This window comes from Carcharodon carcharias, chromosome 14 (assembly GCF_017639515.1).
Source record: "Carcharodon carcharias isolate sCarCar2 chromosome 14, sCarCar2.pri, whole genome shotgun sequence".
Taxonomy (NCBI): domain Eukaryota; kingdom Metazoa; phylum Chordata; class Chondrichthyes; order Lamniformes; family Lamnidae; genus Carcharodon; species Carcharodon carcharias.
The window spans coordinates 48,529,306-48,554,137 of NC_054480.1; the positions used below are offsets into that span (position 1 = coordinate 48,529,306).

At 43.6% G+C, this 24,832-nt stretch overlaps 1 protein-coding gene across 1 annotated transcript in view; it reads right to left on the bottom strand.

Moving 5' to 3' along the window:
• LOC121286752 (cadherin-like protein 26) overlaps positions 1-24,467 on the bottom strand; it is a 133,763-nt gene extending 109,296 nt beyond the window's left edge. Inside the window, exon 1 of the mRNA XM_041203785.1 lies at positions 24,329-24,467. Coding sequence (XP_041059719.1) covers positions 24,329-24,370 — 42 coding nt within the window. The 5' untranslated portion in view covers positions 24,371-24,467. The remainder of the gene's footprint in view (positions 1-24,328) is intronic.
• Positions 24,468-24,832: the final 365 nt, after the last annotated feature.

Genomic DNA, 24,832 nt, shown 5'->3' on the forward strand with positions numbered 1-24,832 from the left:
AGAGCGCAGTGCACTGAGGCGAGAATTTTGGCTTGTGCAACCATTCTAGCGTAGTCTCTTCATTGATGTGAGCCTCAAAATATTCAATCTTCTGATCATTGAAAGACGATGGCACCATGATACAGATCTCTGTTGTCTCACCATGGTCCCTGGCATGCACAGTGACAGTGTGATGACTTTAACTAATAACATGTCCTTCTTCTCTCTTTTAGGTTCGCCAATAGGCATTCGTAATCCGGACCCTGAAGGGCCACCCCTGACACTGGAGGACCACCATGCTCCCAAGCACCTGCGTCACACCCATCTTTGAATCAGGCACCAGTGCAGATACCAGCACCTCGGTGGGCAATAGTTCGTCGGCTGGTATCTCGGTACACGTTTCTGAGAGCACTTCATACTCGTTTGAGGTGCAGGTGGAGGGAGAGAGGGCCCAGGGCATTGGCAGTCGGAGGACTGCTGAAGAGGTGGACATGCTAAGCCGAAGGCTGATGATGGGCCTCTGGAGTCATCCATTAGGCAGCAGATGTTGGATGCCCAGCAGGGTGTGCGGGAAGATCTGGCAGAGATCCAAGAGGCTATGCGTGCCATGGTCTCCATTGTGGAGGAGACTCTGCGGAGCGTGAGCCCTGCGTTGACCCTCATGGCTGAGTGCAATGCCTCCTCCATGGAGAGGCTGTTCCAGGAACAGAATCAAGGGTTGCACTCGGACCTGCAAGCCCTCATACAGGCTCTGACCTCAGCTAGTCAGTGTCCGTGTGTGAGATGGATCGGGCACCCAGTATCCCAGATAGGTGCCCATCCATCAATAACAAGCAGGGAGGTCCACAGCGACCTCACATTGTCACATGAGCTGCCTGTTGTCTCTGCGGACTCCTCTCAGGGCACTCTGGATGATGGCAGCAGCTCCTCCGCCTCTCTGCCAGTGACCATCACATCTGGTGAGGCTGTGATTACTGGGGAGATGCCAGCCATGGCACTGGCCACTCCCTCCCAGACGGGGCTAGCTCAGGCTCCACTGGCCAGAGGGTGACCAACAAGGTCATCAAGGTCAACAGGACAGCAGAGTCAGCAGGCTGTCTCCAATGCCTGACATAAGACCAAGACATAGCACTCACAAACATAATTTAAAGCACCTTTAACACAAGAGGGACTGGTTACGGGTGATCTTTTGTTCCCCTATTATGTTTTTCTTTTTTTAAGATGTGAATACCAACATCGTTTTTTGTCCGTTCATTACTATGTGAGTTCCAACATTAAATTACATTTGCTTCTGTGTTATTGGACTGAGTGTGCTTCATTTGTTTTGTAGGTGCAGGGTAGGCCAATATGTAATGCTAGACATGGGTGGCTTGAAACCTGATTGCACAGGCACTGAGTGTACCTTGAGGGCCAAAGATAGGGCATTTCTGCAATCCAGGATGGAGGTAGCAGCCCTGTCATGAGGTGGTATTTCTTATTTGGCAGCTTAGCTGAAGGGGTATTGGATCAAGGCGTCCCTGAAGTCCCTGCTTCCCTGGAGGTTACCGAGGTCTGCCTCCATGCCCTCCTCGTTCTCCTCACCATGTTCACCTTCTGACTCACCACTGGATTCATCCTCTGTGGCCTGTGGAACTGCATCAAGATCCTCTTCCTCCAGTGGTCCTCCCCTTGCCAGTGCCAGATTGTGGAACAAGCAACATGCAACCACTATCAATAACACCCATTCAACGGCGTACGGCATTGCACCCCCTGAACGCTTCAGGCATCGGAAACCCATCTTGAGAAGACCTATGGTTCTCTCTACCACTGCCCTTGTGTAGGCATGGCTCCTGTTGTACCGCTGCTAGGCCTTTGTTCTTGGGTGGTGGAGAGGCATCATGAGCCACCTTTTCAGGGGATAGCCCTCGTCACCCAGCAGCCATCCATCCAGTCGGGCTGGAGCACTGAACAGCCTCAGCACCTGGTAGTGCCTGAGGATGTAGGCACCATGGAAGCTGCCTGGGTATCTTGCACAGACTTGTAGAATCTGCATCCTGTGATCACACACTATCTGCACATTCATGGAATGGAAGGCCTTCCTGTTGACAAAGGCACCGGGCTCACCTACTGGTACCTTGATGGCCATATGTGTGCAGTCTATTGCACCCTGGACACGGGGGAAGCCATTAATGGCTGCGAAGCGTCTGGCTCGCTCAGCCTGGCTGGCCTTGTCTGTACAGTAAAGCATGAATGTCAGTACCCACCTGAATAGATCTTCTGTCACCAGCTTGATGCAACTGTGAATGGCTGATTGTAAGATTCCACACAGATCCCCCACTAAGCCCTGGAAAGAGCCAGAGGCATAGAAGTTGAGGGCAGTGACCTTTAGAGCCAAAGGCATTGTTTGTCCTCCCACACAGTGGGAGCTGATCTCAAGGCTGATCATCTGACAAATGGAGGCCACAGTCTTCCTTGAGAGGTGGAGTCCCCTTCAGCATTGCACCTCAGACATTATGAGGGAGTTGCATCGCCGCCTGTAAATCCTGGAAGCAGGATAGTGACATCTTCTGCGGCCCCTTCCACCTTGGACTTCCTGCTGGCCCTGGGCAACTTGGGCCTGTGCGTCTCCTCCTACAGGTCTCTGCCCTGGAAGCTGCATAGGGAGATGTGGCCTCATCTCCCTTCTGCCCCTCTGTTCCTCCTCAGAGGAGGTGCCTCTAGGAGAGACCAAAATACCCATTACTAGGAAAAGGGAAGCTGTCTGATAACTGGAAGGATCCACATGGTGTGAATCCCGACAGGGCCTGGATGACACCAATGAGACCAGAAATGAAGCCTGGAAATGCTAAGAATTAAGCCTTGACCCGAGATTAAGCTGACAAGTACCAATAAGCCACCAGCAGCAAGTTATCTCCAAAACTCTTCACTACTCACACTGACAGTGTTGCTGACCTTTCTTATCCTGCCTGTGGATGAGGTTTTGCAAATTGTGGTTTGCCCGTCTGCCCGTTTTGCTCGTGCGACGAGCAAAAAATCACACGGGCAACATTAAATTGCAGTCAATTGGGTTGTCAAGGGCCTTATCTGGCCTATTAATAGTGGTAGGCGTGGCTCTGATTCCCGCACGTGCTCTCCGAGCGTAATAGCACGAAAGTGCGCAATGACATTAGGATGCTCGCCTGACATCATCGCGAGTCCTTTTACGCTCAAGCGGGTCGGGTACGCCCACTGAGTGAAAAATTCTGCCCATAGGTTTAAACAGACACCTGGCAAAGCACATTCTGGACAGTCACATTCAAAATAAGTTTCTTTCAGCTCTGGGTCCTTGCAGACAGACTTGAGGCTTACGAGCTGAAAGCTTTAGATCTTACAATCCCCCTCCTTTTACCAACAGCCTTTTCTTCCTTTGCACATATTTTCCTCTGAATGCAAATTCTCATTGCCACTAAATTCTTTTTAATTTTAAATCTTCTAACATAATCTTTGCATAAAACCAGTTTTCTTATAAGCTTTATAAAAATAAACACATTGGGCAGGAATTTACGCGTCGGCGAGTGGAGGTGGGATGGGCGGGGCCCGCTCGCTGACATGTAAAATGACGCGCGGTGACATGGTGGTGGGAACTCGCAGCATCACCGCACCCCATTTATATTTTCAGGAAGGCAAGGGCGTAGCAAAGTCAGCTGCGTGCCAGCCGACCTGTCAGGAGCCCTGCACAAATTAGAAAAAGCATGAAACCTCATCTATGGGCGGGATGAGGTTTCATGTAGGTTTCAAAAAATTTTAATATACTTTTAGTGAAAATTATGGACATGTCCCAACTCATGTGACGTTGTCACTTGAGGGGGCATGTTAGGGAAATTTTATTTTTCTATTTTTAGGCTTTTTGCATTTTGAGCTGATCTCCCTGAGGCAGCACTTAGCCTCAGGGAGATGAATGTGTGCTTTCGAGTGCATGCGCGAAAGGGCGCACTCTCGATTTTGGGATTCCCCCCGAACGTACAGGAAGAATAGTTTAGAAGAATGAGAGATGATCTCATTGAACGTATAAAATTCTTTCAGGGCTTAACAGGGTAGATGCAGGAAAGGTGTTTCCCTTAACGGGGTGTTGGGGGTGGGTCTAGAACCTGAGGACATAGTCTCAGCATAAGAGGTAGGCCATTTAGGAATGTGATGAGGAGGGATTTCTTTAGTCAGAAAGTGGTGGATCTTGGGAATTCTTTCTCCCAGCAAGCTGTAGTGGCTCAATGATTGAGTATATTCAAGACAGAGATTGATAGATTTCTGGATATTAAAGATATAAAGGATTATGTGGATAGTGCAGGAAAATGGCTTAAAGTGGAAGATCAGTCATGATCTACTTGAATGGTGGAGCAGACTTGAAGGGCCAAATGGCCGACTCCTGCTCCCATGTTCCTTTCTATACATTTGCATGTAAAATTTAAATTAGGAACTCCACACTTATTGTAATAATGTATAAGTAATAGATTTATGGACCTCAGTTTTAATTCAGTTCTACCTTGCTGGGAGTCAGAGCGAAGCGGACCTGCAAGTGACAGTTGGGAGCTGAGGAGAACCTATAAATCCTGACTGGGGATTGCAGAGCGGCCTATCTTGCTGGGAGTCAGAGCAGAGAGGACTTGCGGGAGACTGTGGGGAGCTGAGAAATGCCTATAAATACAGACTGGGGATGCTAGTGAGGAGCTATTCAAGAAGGGAGGGATGCAGACAACAGGAAACTAAAGGCAAGTTAGGTTGACGTCTGTTGTGAGCAAGTTATTAGAATCGATCATTAAGGAGGTTATAGCCCGGCACTTAAAAGAGCTCAAGCCAATCAGGAAAAGTAAGCATGGTTTGTGAAAGGAAAATCATACTTAACCAATTGATTAGAGTTTTTTGAAGGAGAAGCATGCACAGTGGAAAAAGGGAAGCCTGTAGATGTACTGTACTTAGATTTCCAGAAGACATTTGATAAAGTGCAACATCAAATATTATTACGGAAAGTAGAAGCGCATATATTATGGAAAGAAGATTGGCTGGCTGAAGGAAAGCAGAGTGTATGCATAAATGGGTCTTTTTTGGATTGGCAGGATGTGATGAGTGGAGTCCCACAGGGTTCCGTACTGGGGTCTCAACTTTTTACAATTTACATCAATGACTTAGATGAGGGGAGTGAAGGCATGGTAGCTAAATTTGCAGATGACACAAAGAAAGTAGGAAAGTATGTTGTCAAGAGGACGTGAGGAAGTTGCAGATGGATATAGAGAGGTTGAGTGAGTGGGCAAAGATCTGGCAAATGGAATTTAACGCAGGAAAATATGAAGTTGTTCACCTTGGTATGAAGAACAAAAGAGCAGAGTGTTACATATATGGAGAATGGATGCATAATTCTGAGGTGCAGAGGGATCTAGATGTTCTAGTGCATGAGTCACAAGAAGTTAGTATGCAGGTACAGCAAATAATTAAGAAGGCTAATGGAATGCTATCCTTTATTACGAGAGGGATTGAACATAAAAGTAAGGATATTATGCTTCAGTTATACAGGGCATTGGTGAGACTGCACCTCGAATACTGTGTACAGTTTTGGTCTCCTTATTTAAGGAAGGATGTAGATGCACTGGAGGCGGTTCAAAGGAGGTTTACTAGATTGATACCTGGAATAAGTGGGTTGTCTTATGAGGAAAGGTTGGACAGACTAGGCTTGTTTCCACTGGAGTTTAGAAGAGTGAGGGGTGATTTGATTGAAGTATACAGGATCCTGAACAGCCTTGTCAAGGTGGAAGTCAAAAGGATGTTTCCTCTTGTGGGTGAGTCCAGAACTAAGGGTCACTGTTTTAAATTTAGGGGTCGCCCATTTAGGACTTAGATGAGGAGAATTTTTTTCTCCTAGAGGGTTGTGCAACTTTGAAATTTTCTGCCTCAGAAGGTGATGGAGGCGGGGTCAATGAATATTTTTAAGGCAGAGGTAGATTGATTCCCTTGCCTAACAGGAATCTAAGGTTATTGGGAATAGATGTGAATGTGGAAATCAAAACACAAGAAGATCAGCCATGATCTTATTGAATGGTTGAGCAGGCTCGAGGGGCCAAACCTTCTAGTCCTGTTCTTATTTCTTATGGGGCTGGTTTTCCAAGTGAGGGACAAGGACCTTGGGCACCTCACACATTGTAGAGTTTTCAGCATGGATCTCCTTTTGTAAACTGGTTTCGCCATCTGGAAGCCAACCTGAGTAACGAGTTTGGCATCACATTGGGTGGGGAATGCACTGGAATGTAGTTCAAGAGCAGGTATGGAGCCAGCTGCTAGGATAGCTTGAGAGGAGTGAGCATTTTGATCCTGTGGGTTTTGACCTGGGGAAGGGAGAGGGTCAGTGATCCATCAGAGGGAGTAATCAGTGAGACTGAGGGGGTAAGAGATGTTTGTGATCCTGAGGAGTGTAGCTGGGGTTCATGATCCTGGTGGGGTTGGAGTGGAAGCAGGTGTGTTTGGTGGGTGAGGAGGAAGCAGTGCTGGAATGGCACTTACCACTTCCATGTAGCAGTCTTCGCCTCCCTTTAAGATGCTGGGTTCTGAGGCCCAGAAACTTGGCCAGCCACTGTTGAACTCAAAAGGCAGATAAAATCTGAGAACAGCAGTCTCATTATAATATTGAAATAATCAATCCACCTTCTATGAGTAGTTCACAGTCTTCCAATCCTTTAAAACTGCAAGTAGGCAGGTTCAAGGTGGGTCAGGTTTGGGTATGAGATTTTTCACAAATTTCAATAAATTCTCTCTATTAACTGTCACTTTTATTTCTTTGTGTTAATGCCATCTTACTTTCCCTCTTTTAAATTTCACTTTCTGTAACTGATTGGACAGCAAACTAAATATAACTCTTCAAAATAGAGCAGAGTGTAAAATGGGTGGTTGATTTCCTTTTAATTCATTCTTCGCCCGACCATAAATGTTAAGATTATCCCCATGGCTCTCAACTAGACCAAGCAGCTATAGAATGGTAAATCCTATTGAAAAGTAAAGCAAAGCATAGACATAGCACATCCTTCTTTTCAATGTTCTCCCCCTTTTCTGTACAACAGAATTGTAGGATTAGCCAGAAATTTCCTCATTTTATTAAGCACTAATTTTTGTGCTGACCTGAGAATCTGTAGCCCTACTCCATTATAGACAGCAGCTCTATTAGAAACAATGCAGTAGCTGATTTTGATTATTGGGCGAGAGGTAATTTTTAGGCCCCGGCCACATTTCAATTGAACCAGTAATCTTTGGGGAGGTAGATGAGCACCCCAATACAACTGGCCAGATTGAGGCCAACTCATATTGGCTCACTGAGACAGCCAGTAAGGTCATTTCAGGAAGTTGCCCTGCTCCAAAAATAATTCCACACATCGCAACCCAATAGTCTCATAAATCAAGAGACAAACTTATAAAAGTCAAGAAGGTTAATATAAAAATCACAAGTTGCGAAACATTAACAATTTGGCTGACAGTTGGTTTATAAATTTCAGTGGAGGATTATTTATTTTCTAACAGGCCAGAAATTCTGTATAAAAATTATATTCCTGCATTTGGAAATGTTTTATAAAACATGCTTTAAAATCTCCAACATGTTACCACCACGTTGCTATACTTTTCAGCTCTGAGAAATTCCTTTTAGCAAAAGATATTTCTTTGATAAAGCAGTGCATGCTCTTATGAAATAATTAGAAAGGTCAGACCTCAGACCATCCAAATGTTTAGACAAATTGCTCAAATGTTTTAATACGTTTTCAAAAGGATATTGACATCTTGTAAGACAAAAACTCAAATTAATGATTTCAAAAGTTTGGGTAGTACATTGCTCCTTTATGTTTTTGAAATATTTCCAAGCCACATCTGAAGTCAGAAATGTTCAACAGTGCAATATTACAAAAAGTAAATGCTGACATAATGTCTACCACATTTTCTAACATGGGCTTCCACCATTATTTTTTTCACCTGCCTGAAATTGGACTCACACCTGCACTCTGAGCAGTACAATCTGTTCACAAATAGAATTCTTTGGCTTGAGTCAGAAATCTTGGCCACCTCCATCCCTTTAACAGGGGTGGGATTTTCCAGTGCTGCTGAAAGTCAATGGACTTTTGGCTGGCTCTCCAAACTTTCTGTTCCCATCCACGCCTCTGTAGCTATTTACAAAACAATTAACAAGAGGCCACGATGGAGGCTGCCACCTTTAGATCTTAGCGTTGATACCTTTCCCAACCTCCACCGATGGTAATCATACTGCAAGGTAAATACGTTTTGGAAAATCCTGACATTTCAGAGCTCACTTGTGAGCTAGCGAGAGAGGCTCAACTTTACTGAGAAATCACATTTCTCCTGATATATTTGTGAGAATTGGCATGTCTGAAATTCCAAACTTATCCTTGTTGAGACTTTTCAGCTCTTTCATGCATAGAACTGATCAGAACATGCACACGGCACAGTCCAATCAGTTCCAACCTAAAATAACAATTGAGGTCCTGGGATTTGTTTAGTAACAAGGGCTTCCGCCTGAAACAGGCAGGCACATTGGACACCTGGCAAAAGGCCTCTTCCAAAATGGACACATTATCAATGTCAATGAGGCAGGAAGGATACTGACCTCATTTTGAGGCTCTTACTACCCAGTGTAGCTAACAAAAATTAACATAAAAAGATGGAGCTTCTTGTTTCACACTGAACTTAGTGTTCATCTAGAGCTAGTCATGCCCCGAAAACCCTTTTCAAACTGGACAGGTTAAGGTAGAAAATGGAGGAACTTAACTAAAAATATTGTATGACAATATTTCAATTCCATTGAGGATATTTGACACAGCAAATATAAGTACTTCACACACAGATGTAATTAATGTATAAATCATTACAGATATGTGAAGCCTAGAAATTTATTGTCTGACAGGATGCTGGGTGAAATCTGTAAGATTATAGATATGGTTTTACATTATGTTAATCAGAATCGGTTTAGATTGTGGCTCATAAAGCCTATCTTTTGATCACAATGCACTGATAGCAATTGGAGAAGGATGAAAATAACTTCAGGGCTGAAGACATTGTGCTGATTAAGGATAGTTACATATGGATTATTAAATAGAATAAGATTAATGATACTCAATAGAATTATATGCTGTTAAACTAGATTAAGAGATGGGTTTTATCACAGCTGGGCATGGGAGGGAAGTTAGTATAAAGAAGGAATTTTGACTGCCAGTGTAGATAAATAATACATTCCTCTGTAATAAAGGGCGGAAAGGATAAGATATTGGGGACATACACAGCAGAGGTTAACAACCAATAAATCGAGTGAATCCTACATAATAAAAAGAATAAGAATGCAACATCTGAAACTTGAAGTACGATAAAAAGCACACTTTGATCTACTCTTTTTGAGGCTAGAATAAGCACCATCTCCTGAGGTATGTGAGTACGATTGGAATCTATATCTCATATGTACTACTTGTCAGGAGTTCTGCATTATTATTTTATTGAGTTGATGGAATACATTTTAATTAGACATTTCTTCAGTGTTTCTCTACTACTCAAGCTTGTACTAGAGGTAAAGGATGCATGTTAATAGACAACAATATCTTAATTTAAGGACAAGAGGGATACATAAAATATCCAAAGAAAACTCAACAGGATGACTGTGAGAATTTGACAGGAAGTTATATATGGACTTTACTGGAATTAATATTTGTTGTGTAACTCTACCTGCATCAGTAAACAAAAATAAATGTGGAATTTATCATCTCCCAAAAATAAAATCTGTGTAAATAATAAAAGCTATCCTTCAGACTTTGCATACCATGTCCGCTGTTTGTATGTTTGATGCACAATGTGTGTAACCTTACAACCAACCATTGGAAAATCAAACAGTGACCACATCTCTCTTTTCAATATGTGCTCCCCACAAGCCATGCTAACCGTCAGAAGTCAGGAGTTTGAAAATTGGCCTCATGGAAAAATCTTTTTGTTTCCTTCATTCAAAACATTTTGGAGTGTAGGTCTGACTGAAATCACTAGGGATTTTCGAAGAAGTTGTGTCGCAACAGAGAGAACTTTTACAGAACTGTTAAATATTCTTAACTAAGCGAGATCTCACAATAAAGATTGTGGCAAGACAAGGGCTGCAGATTGATAAAATTCTTGTATTACACACACAGGTTTGGTTCTGTTTTCACACCTAAAGACCATCCATGATAACAGACAAGTAAAATGTAATTAATGCTTGAACTTGAATAAATTTTATGTAAAGAGTGCTTCATCATGTCATCTATAAAATAAAATTTAGTAGAGCGGACTGACTTTGCAAAAAGTATTTTGTTCTTTAATAGAACAAAAAGCTTGAATAGGTATAAACTTGAAGCCTATTTGATCTAGCAACTTTATATAGAAAGCAATATTCTTTATCATATATTAGCTGCACATATCATACTTTTACAAATTCTGCTTTAAATTTATTAAACTCATTTTAACAATATGACTGAAAGGTACGTTCAACAGTTATTTACCACTCAAAGGTAAAATTGAATGAGTAAAGCAAACTATTACTTACTATTGTGAAAGAAAGCATCAGGACATAGATTCCTAAACACATGTTGACGAAGCAAAGCAGCAGAGATAAAAGACTGGACAACCTTTTCAAAACATGGTAACAAATGACAACTGGTTAAGGGTATAAACACCGTAGGATGATGAGACTTGAAATTCCTGTTTTTAATTATAGGTTATTTATTCTCAGGTTCCTACATTGATGAAGCACTGTAGTAATTAACCAGATTCCATAGACTGAGGGAGGTTCTCCAGGAGGAGGCTGTTCTTGGCAGCAAGTCATTATTTGTGTGTGACATTTAAACAGTAGTAGCAAACATTTCTGATTCAATATGGAGAAAGCTTTCATCACCGGGAAGTCAATTCCAAAGACCAATAATCCTGATTAAAAAAACGTATTTTACACAAGAATATCTGTTTGATTTCTAATTCTGGTTTCCTTGGGTTGCTATATAAATGTATGTTATTTTTTAACTGATGAGTGCCACTCTAGGCCAATCACTATTCCTTGCACTTATGTGCAATAAACTGAGCAGAAAAGTATGATTATATATTAATTTGTAAGTGAAAACTGAAAGTATGCATGTCAGATTAAATTCCTTGGACCTAATTTGGCAGAGGGGGGGTGGTGGAGGGGACAGGGGAGTTATCATTACCCTTTTGAAACAGACACAACCTCAGGATGTTGGGCATGCGCAGATTAATGTGGAAATCCTGAACTTGCGGTCTGTCCCTTATGGATCCATCATAGAATGCACTGTCCTCTCTTTGTCCCCCACACTGCCACGGAACAAGCAACTTGGAAATCAGTAAGAATTACAACTTTCACACTGCTACACGGCTATTGGAAACCCCATAAAAATTTATACCTAGTACCATCAGTTGAAACTGGGTTTTTAATGATGTGATTAATAAAATTTACCGAACAACAGATTATTTAATGTGATTGGTTCCTTAGACAGCTTGATGACATTACTGTATCTCCATGCTGGGAATGTCCAGTAAAGGTCACAGTGATCAGCTGCAGCATCACTCCAAGTTGCTAGAGGGGAAGATCTTGCCACAGAGATTGCGGTATCTGTCAATGAGACTTCGGCATGAATTATCACAACGAACAGAAGAGCTCCATGCCTTAGCCAAAATGTCACCGGAACCCCAATTCCAGAAGTCCCTCCACCAAACCCGGCACCTACCATTTTCTCCAGGGGCGAGGAATGGGTGTGGGTTGTAGTTTACACATCTGTGGTTCACAGAGGCAGCTGCACATTTAAAAGCGCAGCTGCCTTCAAACAGATGCAATTCCCACAGCTGGGATGTCCAAAATATGTCTCATGGGCTTTACGCCTTTGAGCAAAAGGTCTAAAGCTGCTGGAGTTATTTGGAGACACCCAAGGGCAATTTTGGAGAGGTCCAGGTATCCCTTTTGGAGAGGTCAGTTGCCCTTTATGATTGTTAAGAGTAGACATGAATATGTGGAAAAAGTGGACAAGTTCAGTGGAACTGTTAAGCTATCAAGTCATCTATATCCGCAAGCCCTCTAAATTTTGGGGGGAAAGAAACAGCCTGCTGGGGCTGCTTGCAATTTCACTCGCTGTCTTTAGACATTTTAGGATCAGTGTTGCATGACTGACTGATTCCACAACCTATCATTATCACAGTGGATGTTGGGGGAGGGGGAGCAGGGGGGATGTTCTAAGTTCACAGTTTGATTGACAGTTCCAAGTAGTCACAAAGTCTTTGATGTGGGGCTATGAATACAGATGTTTATTTTCTTCAAGGAATAACTACCTGAAGGAATTTTTTAAACATGTTAAGTACTTGAAGAAATTTAATTCTATTGAATGGGGTTTTAAGAATGAGAATTATTTTCTTTTTAAAATAGTAAATTCTGCAATAGGCACCTAGAATTTTATTTTATTTCATCTCACCATAGCTCCTGAGATCTGCCCATTGTGGATAAAGGATGGGTTGGCATGGAGGGTAAGCGCAGAGGATGATGCGTGGAGGCTCATTGATTGTCATGAATTGGATTTAAGTTGGGATTGGAGCTATAAAGGGCCATAGGAATAAATGGGGAAATATGGTTTGGCATAGTAGGAGGAGACATAGGGCATGGTTAGAGAGGCATATTTTGGCATTGAGGGTATGAGAGACCTTGGGGGTTGTGTACGGTGATAGGTTAGAATGGATGGTATGAGGGGCCATGGGGCTGGGTGGAAAGGGATCAGTTGGCATGGAACACATGGGGGGATGGGTTGGGTGGGAGGCATGAGACGACATGAATTGATATGGATGGGGCATGGGGAGTTTGGCAGGAGAGGGGATGTGAAGGCTGGAGACCTGTTTTTTGCTTTCTTTTATTTATTGTAACACAGACAAAGTCATAGGGCATTGACACTGGCCTTTTAAACAGCCTCCTCAGCATCCTGCAGCCCCTATGGCTCGCTCCCCACTGTCTCCCAGGTGGTGGGCCAGCTCCCATTAAAACCCGCTTTCCGGGTTCACAAATCTGAGGTACTTTCTTTTGAAAGTATAGGGTTGCGGAGTCGGGAATTATTCCAACTCTGCGCTTCCAGCTCGGGAGTGAAAATTCAGCCCTTAGTTTGTGGCCAGTAGCAAACATCCTTGCTTCACCACTGAGCAGAAGTTCCAGCTGGGCCATTGATTCCCAGCAAGGAATATGGGCTGGGAAATTGGCAGAGTTTTGTTGTCATGTCTCTGACCCACAAGTGTGGCTCCTCATCAAGTGTACAGAATTTGTGAAAAAAAATCATATTCAATTGAATGTAAAATGATTAGAAAATGTTTTTATAGCTTTCTTTAAAATGGTATAAATATAAAATAAAGGGAAAGAGAAGTCAACAACCAATAGACAAACTTTATTCTGCAAGTTACAACACAGCTCTTACATAATTCTATCTTACATGCAAATCAAGAGAAAATGATGTGGCGAAATCAGTCAGTATTAGGTTACCTTAAGTCTTTTAGTGTATCGGTCTCCATAGATACGACAGCCTTTCTCTCAGCGACATTTGCCTTGTAAGGAGAAGATAAAGGTTCTGTCTTTTCTGGGGGTTTCTCAATCTGCCAATAACTAATGGAGGAAACCCTGAGTAAATTTGGCTCATCTAGCTAACATTCTGACTTTGCCAGAGCCTTAAAACTGTATAGCTCTTTGGAACTAATTTTATCCTCACCAGCCCAGCAGTAAACAAATGTGATTGGACTGCTGCCCATTATTTCACACCACTGTGCAAATTAAGGTTTGCATTAACCCTCTCACCTCAATCATTCTCTAAAATCTTATTTTCTCCTGATGTCTTCAGTCTTTTATGTCTCAAGAAACGCAAGAAGATGGCAGCCCCCTGGTTTAATGACGCATCCCTCGAGTGCCATTTGGACACTGTGGAGGCCTGTCGTGATGTCCTCCACCCCCGGCTCTGGCCGGACGAGGGGCAGCAACATCATGATGCGGTGGCAGAGGTGGCCTGGGCCAGCGCTTGACAAAATAAGACAGCTACCCAGTGCCAAAAAAGGATGAATGATCTCCTCCATCCAGACAGGGTAAATCACTTTTGTCATCACCCAACTCACACACTCACAAACCCATCACGCATCCACTGCCAGTTCAAGAGACATCACCATTCACTCTCTCACACACACTTGGCCCCTATTTTTCTGACGAGTGCCTCATTACCCTCCTGGAGGAGGGGGCCACCACACCTGACAAAGAAAGCATGGGAGGAGGTGGCAGCCCGGGTGAGCAGCCACGACGTGGTGCGGCACACCTGGGTTCAGCACCAGAAGCGCTTTAATGACCTGCTGCACTCAGGAGGGTGTGTACCATGTTGGCATGGGTCAGTGTGGTCAATTGTTTTGGGCTGGCCATCACCCGGTGGAGCTCAGGTGTGTTAGAGTCTGAGTGCCAGCTGTCAATCATGCCGGAGTTGGCCAAGGGGCTGAGCCCTGGCTGCTTTGACTGGGTGCCTTGCGGCTCGAGGCCCACGATCTGCGTGTGCCCTTCAAGATGCACCTCAGCTGGAGTTGGCCAGTCTGCATTGGCATTGCATCTATTGAGTGGATTAATCAACGCTCTTCTGTCCTTTCAAGGAAAGACATCTCATAACAATATTGAAAGGTCGTGAACTGGCTAAGGAGCCCCACACCTCCTCATCCTCTCCCCCTATGAGCAGGAGGCCTTGGAGCTCAAGAGTCGCCATGCACCTTGGTCAACCGGCCGCAGTGAGGCTGGGATGTCAGATGAAGGTAAGAGCGCAGTGCACTGAGGCGAGAATTTTGGCTTGTGCAACCATTCTAGCGTAGTCTCTTCATTGATGTGAGCCTCAAAATATTCAATCTTCTGATCATTGAAAGACGATGGCACCATGATACAGATCTCTGTTGTCTCACCATGGTCCCTGGCATGCACAGTGACAGTGTGATGACTTTAACTAATAACATGTCCTTCTTCTCTCTTTTAGGTTCGCCAATAGGCATTCGTAATCCGGACCCTGAAGGGCCACCCCTGACACTGGAGGACCACCATGCTCCCAAGCACCTGCGTCACACCCATCTTTGAATCAGGCACCAGTGCAGATACCAGCACCTCGGTGGGCAATAGTTCGTCGGCTGGTATCTCGGTACACGTTTCTGAGAGCACTTCATACTCGTTTGAGGTGCAGGTGGAGGGAGAGAGGGCCCAGGGCATTGGCAGTCGGAGGACTGCTGAAGAGGTGGACATGCTAAGCCGAAGGCTGATGATGGGCCTCTGGAGTCATCCATTAGGCAGCAGATGTTGGATGCCCAGCAGGGTGTGCGGGAAGATCTGGCAGAGATCCAAGAGGCTATGCGTGCCATGGTCTCCATTGTGGAGGAGACTCTGCGGAGCGTGAGCCCTGCGTTGACCCTCATGGCTGAGTGCAATGCCTCCTCCATGGAGAGGCTGTTCCAGGAACAGAATCAAGGGTTGCACTCGGACCTGCAAGCCCTCATACAGGCTCTGACCTCAGCTAGTCAGTGTCCGTGTGTGAGATGGATCGGGCACCCAGTATCCCAGATAGGTGCCCATCCATCAATAACAAGCAGGGAGGTCCACAGCGACCTCACATTGTCACATGAGCTGCCTGTTGTCTCTGCGGACTCCTCTCAGGGCACTCTGGATGATGGCAGCAGCTCCTCCGCCTCTCTGCCAGTGACCATCACATCTGGTGAGGCTGTGATTACTGGGGAGATGCCAGCCATGGCACTGGCCACTCCCTCCCAGACGGGGCTAGCTCAGGCTCCACTGGCCAGAGGGTGACCAACAAGGTCATCAAGGTCAACAGGACAGCAGAGTCAGCAGGCTGTCTCCAATGCCTGACATAAGACCAAGACATAGCACTCACAAACATAATTTAAAGCACCTTTAACACAAGAGGGACTGGTTACGGGTGATCTTTTGTTCCCCTATTATGTTTTTCTTTTTTTAAGATGTGAATACCAACATCGTTTTTTGTCCGTTCATTACTATGTGAGTTCCAACATTAAATTACATTTGCTTCTGTGTTATTGGACTGAGTGTGCTTCATTTGTTTTGTAGGTGCAGGGTAGGCCAATATGTAATGCTAGACATGGGTGGCTTGAAACCTGATTGCACAGGCACTGAGTGTACCTTGAGGGCCAAAGATAGGGCATTTCTGCAATCCAGGATGGAGGTAGCAGCCCTGTCATGAGGTGGTATTTCTTATTTGGCAGCTTAGCTGAAGGGGTATTGGATCAAGGCGTCCCTGAAGTCCCTGCTTCCCTGGAGGTTACCGAGGTCTGCCTCCATGCCCTCCTCGTTCTCCTCACCATGTTCACCTTCTGACTCACCACTGGATTCATCCTCTGTGGCCTGTGGAACTGCATCAAGATCCTCTTCCTCCAGTGGTCCTCCCCTTGCCAGTGCCAGATTGTGGAACAAGCAACATGCAACCACTATCAATAACACCCATTCAACGGCGTACGGCATTGCACCCCCTGAACGCTTCAGGCATCGGAAACCCATCTTGAGAAGACCTATGGTTCTCTCTACCACTGCCCTTGTGTAGGCATGGCTCCTGTTGTACCGCTGCTAGGCCTTTGTTCTTGGGTGGTGGAGAGGCATCATGAGCCACCTTTTCAGGGGATAGCCCTCGTCACCCAGCAGCCATCCATCCAGTCGGGCTGGAGCACTGAACAGCCTCAGCACCTGGTAGTGCCTGAGGATGTAGGCACCATGGAAGCTGCCTGGGTATCTTGCACAGACCTGTAGAATCTGCATCCTGTGATCACACACTATCTGCACATTCATGGAATGGAAGGCCTTCCTGTTGACAAAGGCACCGGGCTCACCTACTGGTACCTTGATGGCCATATGTGTGCAGTCTATTGCACCCTGGACACGGGGGAAGCCATTAATGGCTGCGAAGCGTCTGGCTCGCTCAGCCTGGCTGGCCTTGTCTGTACGGTAAAGCATGAATGTCAGTACCCACCTGAATAGATCTTCTGTCACCAGCTTGATGCAACTGTGAATGGCTGATTGTAAGATTCCACACAGATCCCCCACTAAGCCCTGGAAAGAGCCAGAGGCATAGAAGTTGAGGGCAGTGACCTTTAGAGCCAAAGGCATTGTTTGTCCTCCCACACAGTGGGAGCTGATCTCAAGGCTGATCATCTGACAAATGGAGGCCACAGTCTTCCTTGAGAGGTGGAGTCCCCTTCAGCATTGCACCTCAGACATTATGAGGGAGTTGCATCGCCGCCTGTAAATCCTGGAAGCAGGATAGTGACATCTTCTGCGGCCCCTTCCACCTTGGACTTCCTGCTGGCCCTGGGCAACTTGGGCCTGTGCGTCTCCTCCTACAGGTCTCTGCCCTGGAAGCTGCATAGGGAGATGTGGCCTCATCTCCCTTCTGCCCCTCTGTTCCTCCTCAGAGGAGGTGCCTCTAGGAGAGACCAAAATACCCATTACTAGGAAAAGGGAAGCTGTCTGATAACTGGAAGGATCCACATGGTGTGAATCCCGACAGGGCCTGGATGACACCAATGAGACCAGAAATGAAGCCTGGAAATGCTAAGAATTAAGCCTTGACCCGAGATTAAGCTGACAAGTACCAATAAGCCACCAGCAGCAAGTTATCTCCAAAACTCTTCACTACTCACACTGACAGTGTTGCTGACCTTTCTTATCCTGCCTGTGGATGAGGTTTTGCAAATTGTGGTTTGCCCGTCTGCCCGTTTTGCTCGCGCGACGAGCAAAAAATCACACGGGCAACATTAAATTGCAGCCAATTGGGTTGTCAAGGGCCTTATCTGGCCTATTAATAGTGGTAGGCGTGGCTCTGATGCCCGCACGTGCTCTCCGAGCGTAATAGCACGAAAGTGCGCAATGACATTAGGAAGCTCGCCTGACATCATCGCGAGTCCTTTTACGCTCAAGCGGGTCGGGTACGCCCACTGAGTGAAAAATTCTGCCCATAGGTTTAAACAGACACCTGGCAAAGCACATTCTGGACAGTCACATTCAAAATAAGTTTCTTTCAGCTCTGGGTCCTTGCAGACAGACTTGAGGCTTACGAGCTGAAAGCTTTAGATCTTACAATCCCCCTCCTTTTACCAACAGCCTTTTCTTCCTTTGCACATATTTTCCTCTGAATGCAAATTCTCATTGCCACTAAATTCTTTTTAATTTTAAATCTTCTAACATAATCTTTGCATAAAACCAGTTTTCTTATAAGCTTTAAAAAAATAAACACATTGGGCAGGAATTTACGCGTCGGCGAGCGGAGGTGGGATGGGCGGGGCCCGTTCGCTGACATGTAAAATGACGCGCGGTGACATGGTGGTGGGAACTCGCAGCATCACCGCACCCCATTTATATTTTCAGGAAGGCAAGGGCGTAGCAAAGTCAGCTGCGTGCCAGCCGACCTGTCAGGAGCCCTGCACAAATTAGAAAAAGCATGAAACCTCATCTATGGGCGGGATGAGGTTTCATGTAGGTTTCAAAAAATTTTAATATACTTTTAGTGAAAATTATGGACATGTCCCAACTCATGTGACGTTGTCACTTGAGGGGGCATGTTAGGGAAATTTTATTTTTCTATTTTTAGGCTTTTTGCATTTTGAGCTGATCTCCCTGAGGCAGCACTTAGCCTCAGGGAGATGAATGTGTGCTTTCGAGTGCATGCGCGAAAGGGCGCACTCTCGATTTTGGGATTCCCCCCGAACGTACAGGAAGAATAGTTTAGAAGAATGAGAGATGATCTCATTGAACGTATAAAATTCTTTCAGGGCTTAACAGGGTAGATGCAGGAAAGGTGTTTCCCTTAACGGGGTGTTGGGGGTGGGTCTAGAACCTGAGGACATAGTCTCAGCATAAGAGGTAGGCCATTTAGGAATGTGATGAGGAGGGATTTCTTTAGTCAGAAAGTGGTGGATCTTGGGAATTCTTTCTCCCAGCAAGCTGTAGTGGCTCAATGATTGAGTATATTCAAGACAGAGATTGATAGATTTCTGGATATTAAAGATATAAAGGATTATGTGGATAGTGCAGGAAAATGGCTTAAAGTGGAAGATCAGTCATGATCTACTTGAATGGTGGAGCAGACTTGAAGGGCCAAATGGCCGACTCCTGCTCCCATGTTCCTTTCTATACATTTGCATGTAAAATTTAAATTAGGAACTCCACACTTATTGTAATAATGTATAAGTAATAGATTTATGGACCTCAGTTTTAATTCAGTTCTACCTTGCTGGGAGTCAGAGCGAAGCGGACCTGCAAGTGACAGTTGGGAGCTGAGGAGAACCTATAAATCCTGACTGGGGATTGCAGAGCGGCCTATCTTGCTGGGAGTCAGAGCAGAGAGGACTTGCGGGAGACTGTGGGGAGCTGAGAAATGCCTATAAATACAGACTGGGGATGCTAGTGAGGAGCTATTCAAGAAGGGAGGGATGCAGACAACAGGAAACTAAAGGCAAGTTAGGTTGACGTCTGTTGTGAGCAAGTTATTAGAATCGATCATTAAGGAGGTTATAGCCCGGCACTTAAAAGAGCTCAAGCCAATCAGGAAAAGTAAGCATGGTTTGTGAAAGGAAAATCATACTTAACCAATTGATTAGAGTTTTTTGAAGGAGAAGCATGCACAGTGGAAAAAGGGAAGCCTGTAGATGTACTGTACTTAGATTTCCAGAAGACATTTGATAAAGTGCAACATCAAATATTATTACGGAAAGTAGAAGCGCATATATTATGGAAAGAAGATTGGCTGGCTGAAGGAAAGCAGAGTGTATGCATAAATGGGTCTTTTTTGGATTGGCAGGATGTGATGAGTGGAGTCCCACAGGGTTCCGTACTGGGGTCTCAACTTTTTACAATTTACATCAATGACTTAGATGAGGGGAGTGAAGGCATGGTAGCTAAATTTGCAGATGACACAAAGAAAGTAGGAAAGTATGTTGTCAAGAGGACGTGAGGAAGTTGCAGATGGATATAGAGAGGTTGAGTGAGTGGGCAAAGATCTGGCAAATGGAATTTAACGCAGGAAAATATGAAGTTGTTCACCTTGGTATGAAGAACAAAAGAGCAGAGTGTTACATATATGGAGAATGGATGCATAATTCTGAGGTGCAGAGGGATCTAGATGTTCTAGTGCATGAGTCACAAGAAGTTAGTATGCAGGTACAGCAAATAATTAAGAAGGCTAATGGAATGCTATCCTTTATTACGAGAGGGATTGAACATAAAAGTAAGGATATTATGCTTCAGTTATACAGGGCATTGGTGAGACTGCACCTCGAATACTGTGTACAGTTTTGGTCTCCTTATTTAAGGAAGGATGTAGATGCACTGGAGGCGGTTCAAAGGAGGTTTACTAGATTGATACCTGGAATAAGTGGGTTGTCTTATGAGGAAAGGTTGGACAGACTAGGCTTGTTTCCACTGGAGTTTAGAAGAGTGAGGGGTGATTTGATTGAAGTATACAGGATCCTGAACAGCCTTGTCAAGGTGGAAGTCAAAAGGATGTTTCCTCTTGTGGGTGAGTCCAGAACTAAGGGTCACTGTTTTAAATTTAGGGGTCGCCCATTTAGGACTTAGATGAGGAGAATTTTTTTCTCCTAGAGGGTTGTGCAACTTTGAAATTTTCTGCCTCAGAAGGTGATGGAGGCGGGGTCAATGAATATTTTTAAGGCAGAGGTAGATTGATTCCCTTGCCTAACAGGAATCTAAGGTTATTGGGAATAGATGTGAATGTGGAAATCAAAACACAAGAAGATCAGCCATGATCTTATTGAATGGTTGAGCAGGCTCGAGGGGCCAAACCTTCTAGTCCTGTTCTTATTTCTTATGGGGCTGGTCTTCCAAGTGAGGGACAAGGACCTTGGGCACCTCACACATTGTAGAGTTTTCAGCATGGATCTCCTTTTGTAAACTGGTTTCGCCATCTGGAAGCCAACCTGAGTAACGAGTTTGGCATCACATTGGGTGGGGAATGCACTGGAATGTAGTTCAAGAGCAGGTATGGAGCCAGCTGCTAGGATAGCTTGAGAGGAGTGAGCATTTTGATCCTGTGGGTTTTGACCTGGGGAAGGGAGAGGGTCAGTGATCCATCAGAGGGAGTAATCAGTGAGACTGAGGGGGTAAGAGATGTTTGTGATCCTGAGGAGTGTAGCTGGGGTTCATGATCCTGGTGGGGTTGGAGTGGAAGCAGGTGTGTTTGGTGGGTGAGGAGGAAGCAGTGCTGGAATGGCACTTACCACTTCCATGTAGCAGTCTTCGCCTCCCTTTAAGATGCTGGGTTCTGAGGCCCAGAAACTTGGCCAGCCACTGTTGAACTCAAAAGGCAGATAAAATCTGAGAACAGCAGTCTCATTATAATATTGAAATAATCAATCCACCTTCTATGAGTAGTTCACAGTCTTCCAATCCTTTAAAACTGCAAGTAGGCAGGTTCAAGGTGGGTCAGGTTTGGGTATGAGATTTTTCACAAATTTCAATAAATTCTCTCTATTAACTGTCACTTTTATTTCTTTGTGTTAATGCCATCTTACTTTCCCTCTTTTAAATTTCACTTTCTGTAACTGATTGGACAGCAAACTAAATATAACTCTTCAAAATAGAGCAGAGTGTAAAATGGGTGGTTGATTTCCTTTTAATTCATTCTTCGCCCGACCATAAATGTTAAGATTATCCCCATGGCTCTCAACTAGACCAAGCAGCTATAGAATGGTAAATCCTATTGAAAAGTAAAGCAAAGCATAGACATAGCACATCCTTCTTTTCAATGTTCTCCCCCTTTTCTGTACAACAGAATTGTAGGATTAGCCAGAAATTTCCTCATTTTATTAAGCACTAATTTTTGTGCTGACCTGAGAATCTGTAGCCCTACTCCATTATAGACAGCAGCTCTATTAGAAACAATGCAGTAGCTGATTTTGATTATTGGGCGAGAGGTAATTTTTAGGCCCCGGCCACATTTCAATTGAACCAGTAATCTTTGGGGAGGTAGATGAGCACCCCAATACAACTGGCCAGATTGAGGCCAACTCATATTGGCTCACTGAGACAGCCAGTAAGGTCATTTCAGGAAGTTGCCCTGCTCCAAAAATAATTCCACACATCGCAACCCAATAGTCTCATAAATCAAGAGACAAACTTATAAAAGTCAAGAAGGTTAATATAAAAATCACAAGTTGCGAAACATTAACAATTTGGCTGACAGTTGGTTTATAAATTTCAGTGGAGGATTATTTATTTTCTAACAGGCCAGAAATTCTGTATAAAAATTATATTCCTGCATTTGGAAATGTTTTATAAAACATGCTTTAAAATCTCCAACATGTTACCACCACGTTGCTATACTTTTCAGCTCTGAGAAATTCCTTTTAGCAAAAGATATTTCTTTGATAAAGCAGTGCATGCTCTTATGAAATAATTAGAAAGGTCAGACCTCAGACCATCCAAATGTTTAGACAAATTGCTCAAATGTTTTAATATGTTTTCAAAAGGATATTGACATCTTGTAAGACAAAAACTCAAATTAATGATTTCAAAAGTTTGGGTAGTACATTGCTCCTTTATGTTTTTGAAATATCTCCAAGCCACATCTGAAGTCAGAAATGTTCAACAGTGCAATATTACAAAAAGTAAATGCTGACATAATGTCTACCACATTTTCTAACATGGGCTTCCACCATTATTTTTTTCACCTGCCTGAAATTGGACTCACACCTGCACTCTGAGCAGTACAATCTGTTCACAAATAGAATTCTTTGGCTTGAGTCAGAAATCTTGGCCACCTCCATCCCTTTAACAGGGGTGGGATTTTCCAGTGCTGCTGAAAGTCAATGGACTTTTGGCTGGCTCTCCAAACTTTCTGTTCCCATCCACGCCTCTGTAGCTATTTACAAAACAATTAACAAGAGGCCACGATGGAGGCTGCCACCTTTAGATCTTAGCGTTGATACCTTTCCCAACCTCCACCGATGGTAATCATACTGCAAGGTAAATACGTTTTGGAAAATCCTGACATTTCAGAGCTCACTTGTGAGCTAGCGAGAGAGGCTCAACTTTACTGAGAAATCACATTTCTCCTGATATATTTGTGAGAATTGGCATGTCTGAAATTCCAAACTTATCCTTGTTGAGACTTTTCAGCTCTTTCATGCATAGAACTGATCAGAACATGCACATGGCACAGTCCAATCAGTTCCAACCTAAAATAACAATTGAGGTCCTCGGATTTGCTTAGTAACAAGGGCTTCCGCCTGAAACAGGTAGGCACATTGGACACCTGGCAAAAGGCCTCTTCCAAAATGGACACATTATCAATGTCAATGAGGCAAGAAGGATACTGACCCCATTTTGAGGCTCTTACCACCCAGTGTAGCTAACGAAAATTAACATAAATAGATGGAGATTCTTGTTTCACACTGAACTTAGTGTTCATCTAGAGCTAGTCATGCTCCGAAAACCCTTTTCAAACTGGACAGGTTAAGGTAGAAAATGGAGGAACTTAACTAAAAATATTGTATGACAATATTTCAATTCCATTGAGGATATTTGACACAACAAATATAAGTACTTCACACACAGATGTAATTAATATATAAATCATTACAGATATGTGAAGCCTAGAAATTTATTGTCTGACAGGATGCTGGGTGGAATCTGTAAAATTATAGATATGGTTTTACATTATGTTAATCAGAATTGGTTTAGATTGTGCTCTCATTCGAAACATTTTGGAGTGTAGGTCTGACTGAAATCACTAGCGATTTTCGAAGAAGTTGTGTCGCTACAGAAAGAACTTTTACAGAGCTGTTAAATATTCTTATCTAAGCGAGATCTCACAATAAAGATTGTGGCAAGACAAGGGCTGCAGATTGATAAAATTCTTGTATTACACACACAGGTTTGGTTCTGTTTTCACACCTAAAGACCATCCATGATGACATACAAGTAAAATGTAATTAATGCTTGAACTTGAATAAATTTTATGTGAAGAGTGCTTCATCATGTCATCTATAAAATAAAATTCAGTAGAGCGGACTGAATTTGCAAAAAGTATTTTGGTCTTTAATAAAACAATAAGCTTGAATAGGTATAAACTTGAAGCCTATTTGATCTAGCAACTTTATATAGAAAGCAATATTCTTTACCATATATTAGCTGCACATATACATTTACAAATTCTGCTTCAAATTTATTAAACTCATTTTAACAATATGACTGAAAGGTATGTTCAATAGTTATTTACCACTCAAAGGTAAAATTGAATGAGTAAAATAAACTATTACTTACTATTGTGAAAGAAAGCAGCAGGACATAGATTCCTAAACACATGTTGACGAAGCAAAGCAGCAGAGATAAAAGACTGGACAAACTTTGCAAATCATAGTCACAAATGACAACTGGTTAAGGGCATGAACACCGGAGGATGATGAGACTTGAAATTCCTGTTTTTCATGATAGGTTATTTATTCTCAGGTTCCTACATTGATGAAGCACTATAGCAATTAATCAGATTCCATAGACTGAAGGAGGTGCTCCAGGAGGAGGCTGTTGTTGGCAGCAAGTCATTATTTGTGTGTGACCTTTAAACAGTAGTAGCAAATATTTCTGATTCAATATGGAGAAAGCTTTCATCACTAGGAAGTCAATTCCAAAGACCAATAATCCTGATTCAAAAAACATATTTTACACAAGAATTACTGTTGATTTCTAATTCTGGGTTTTCTTGGGTTGCTATATAAATGTCTATTATTTTTTAACTGATGAGTGCCACTCTAGGCCAATCACTATTCC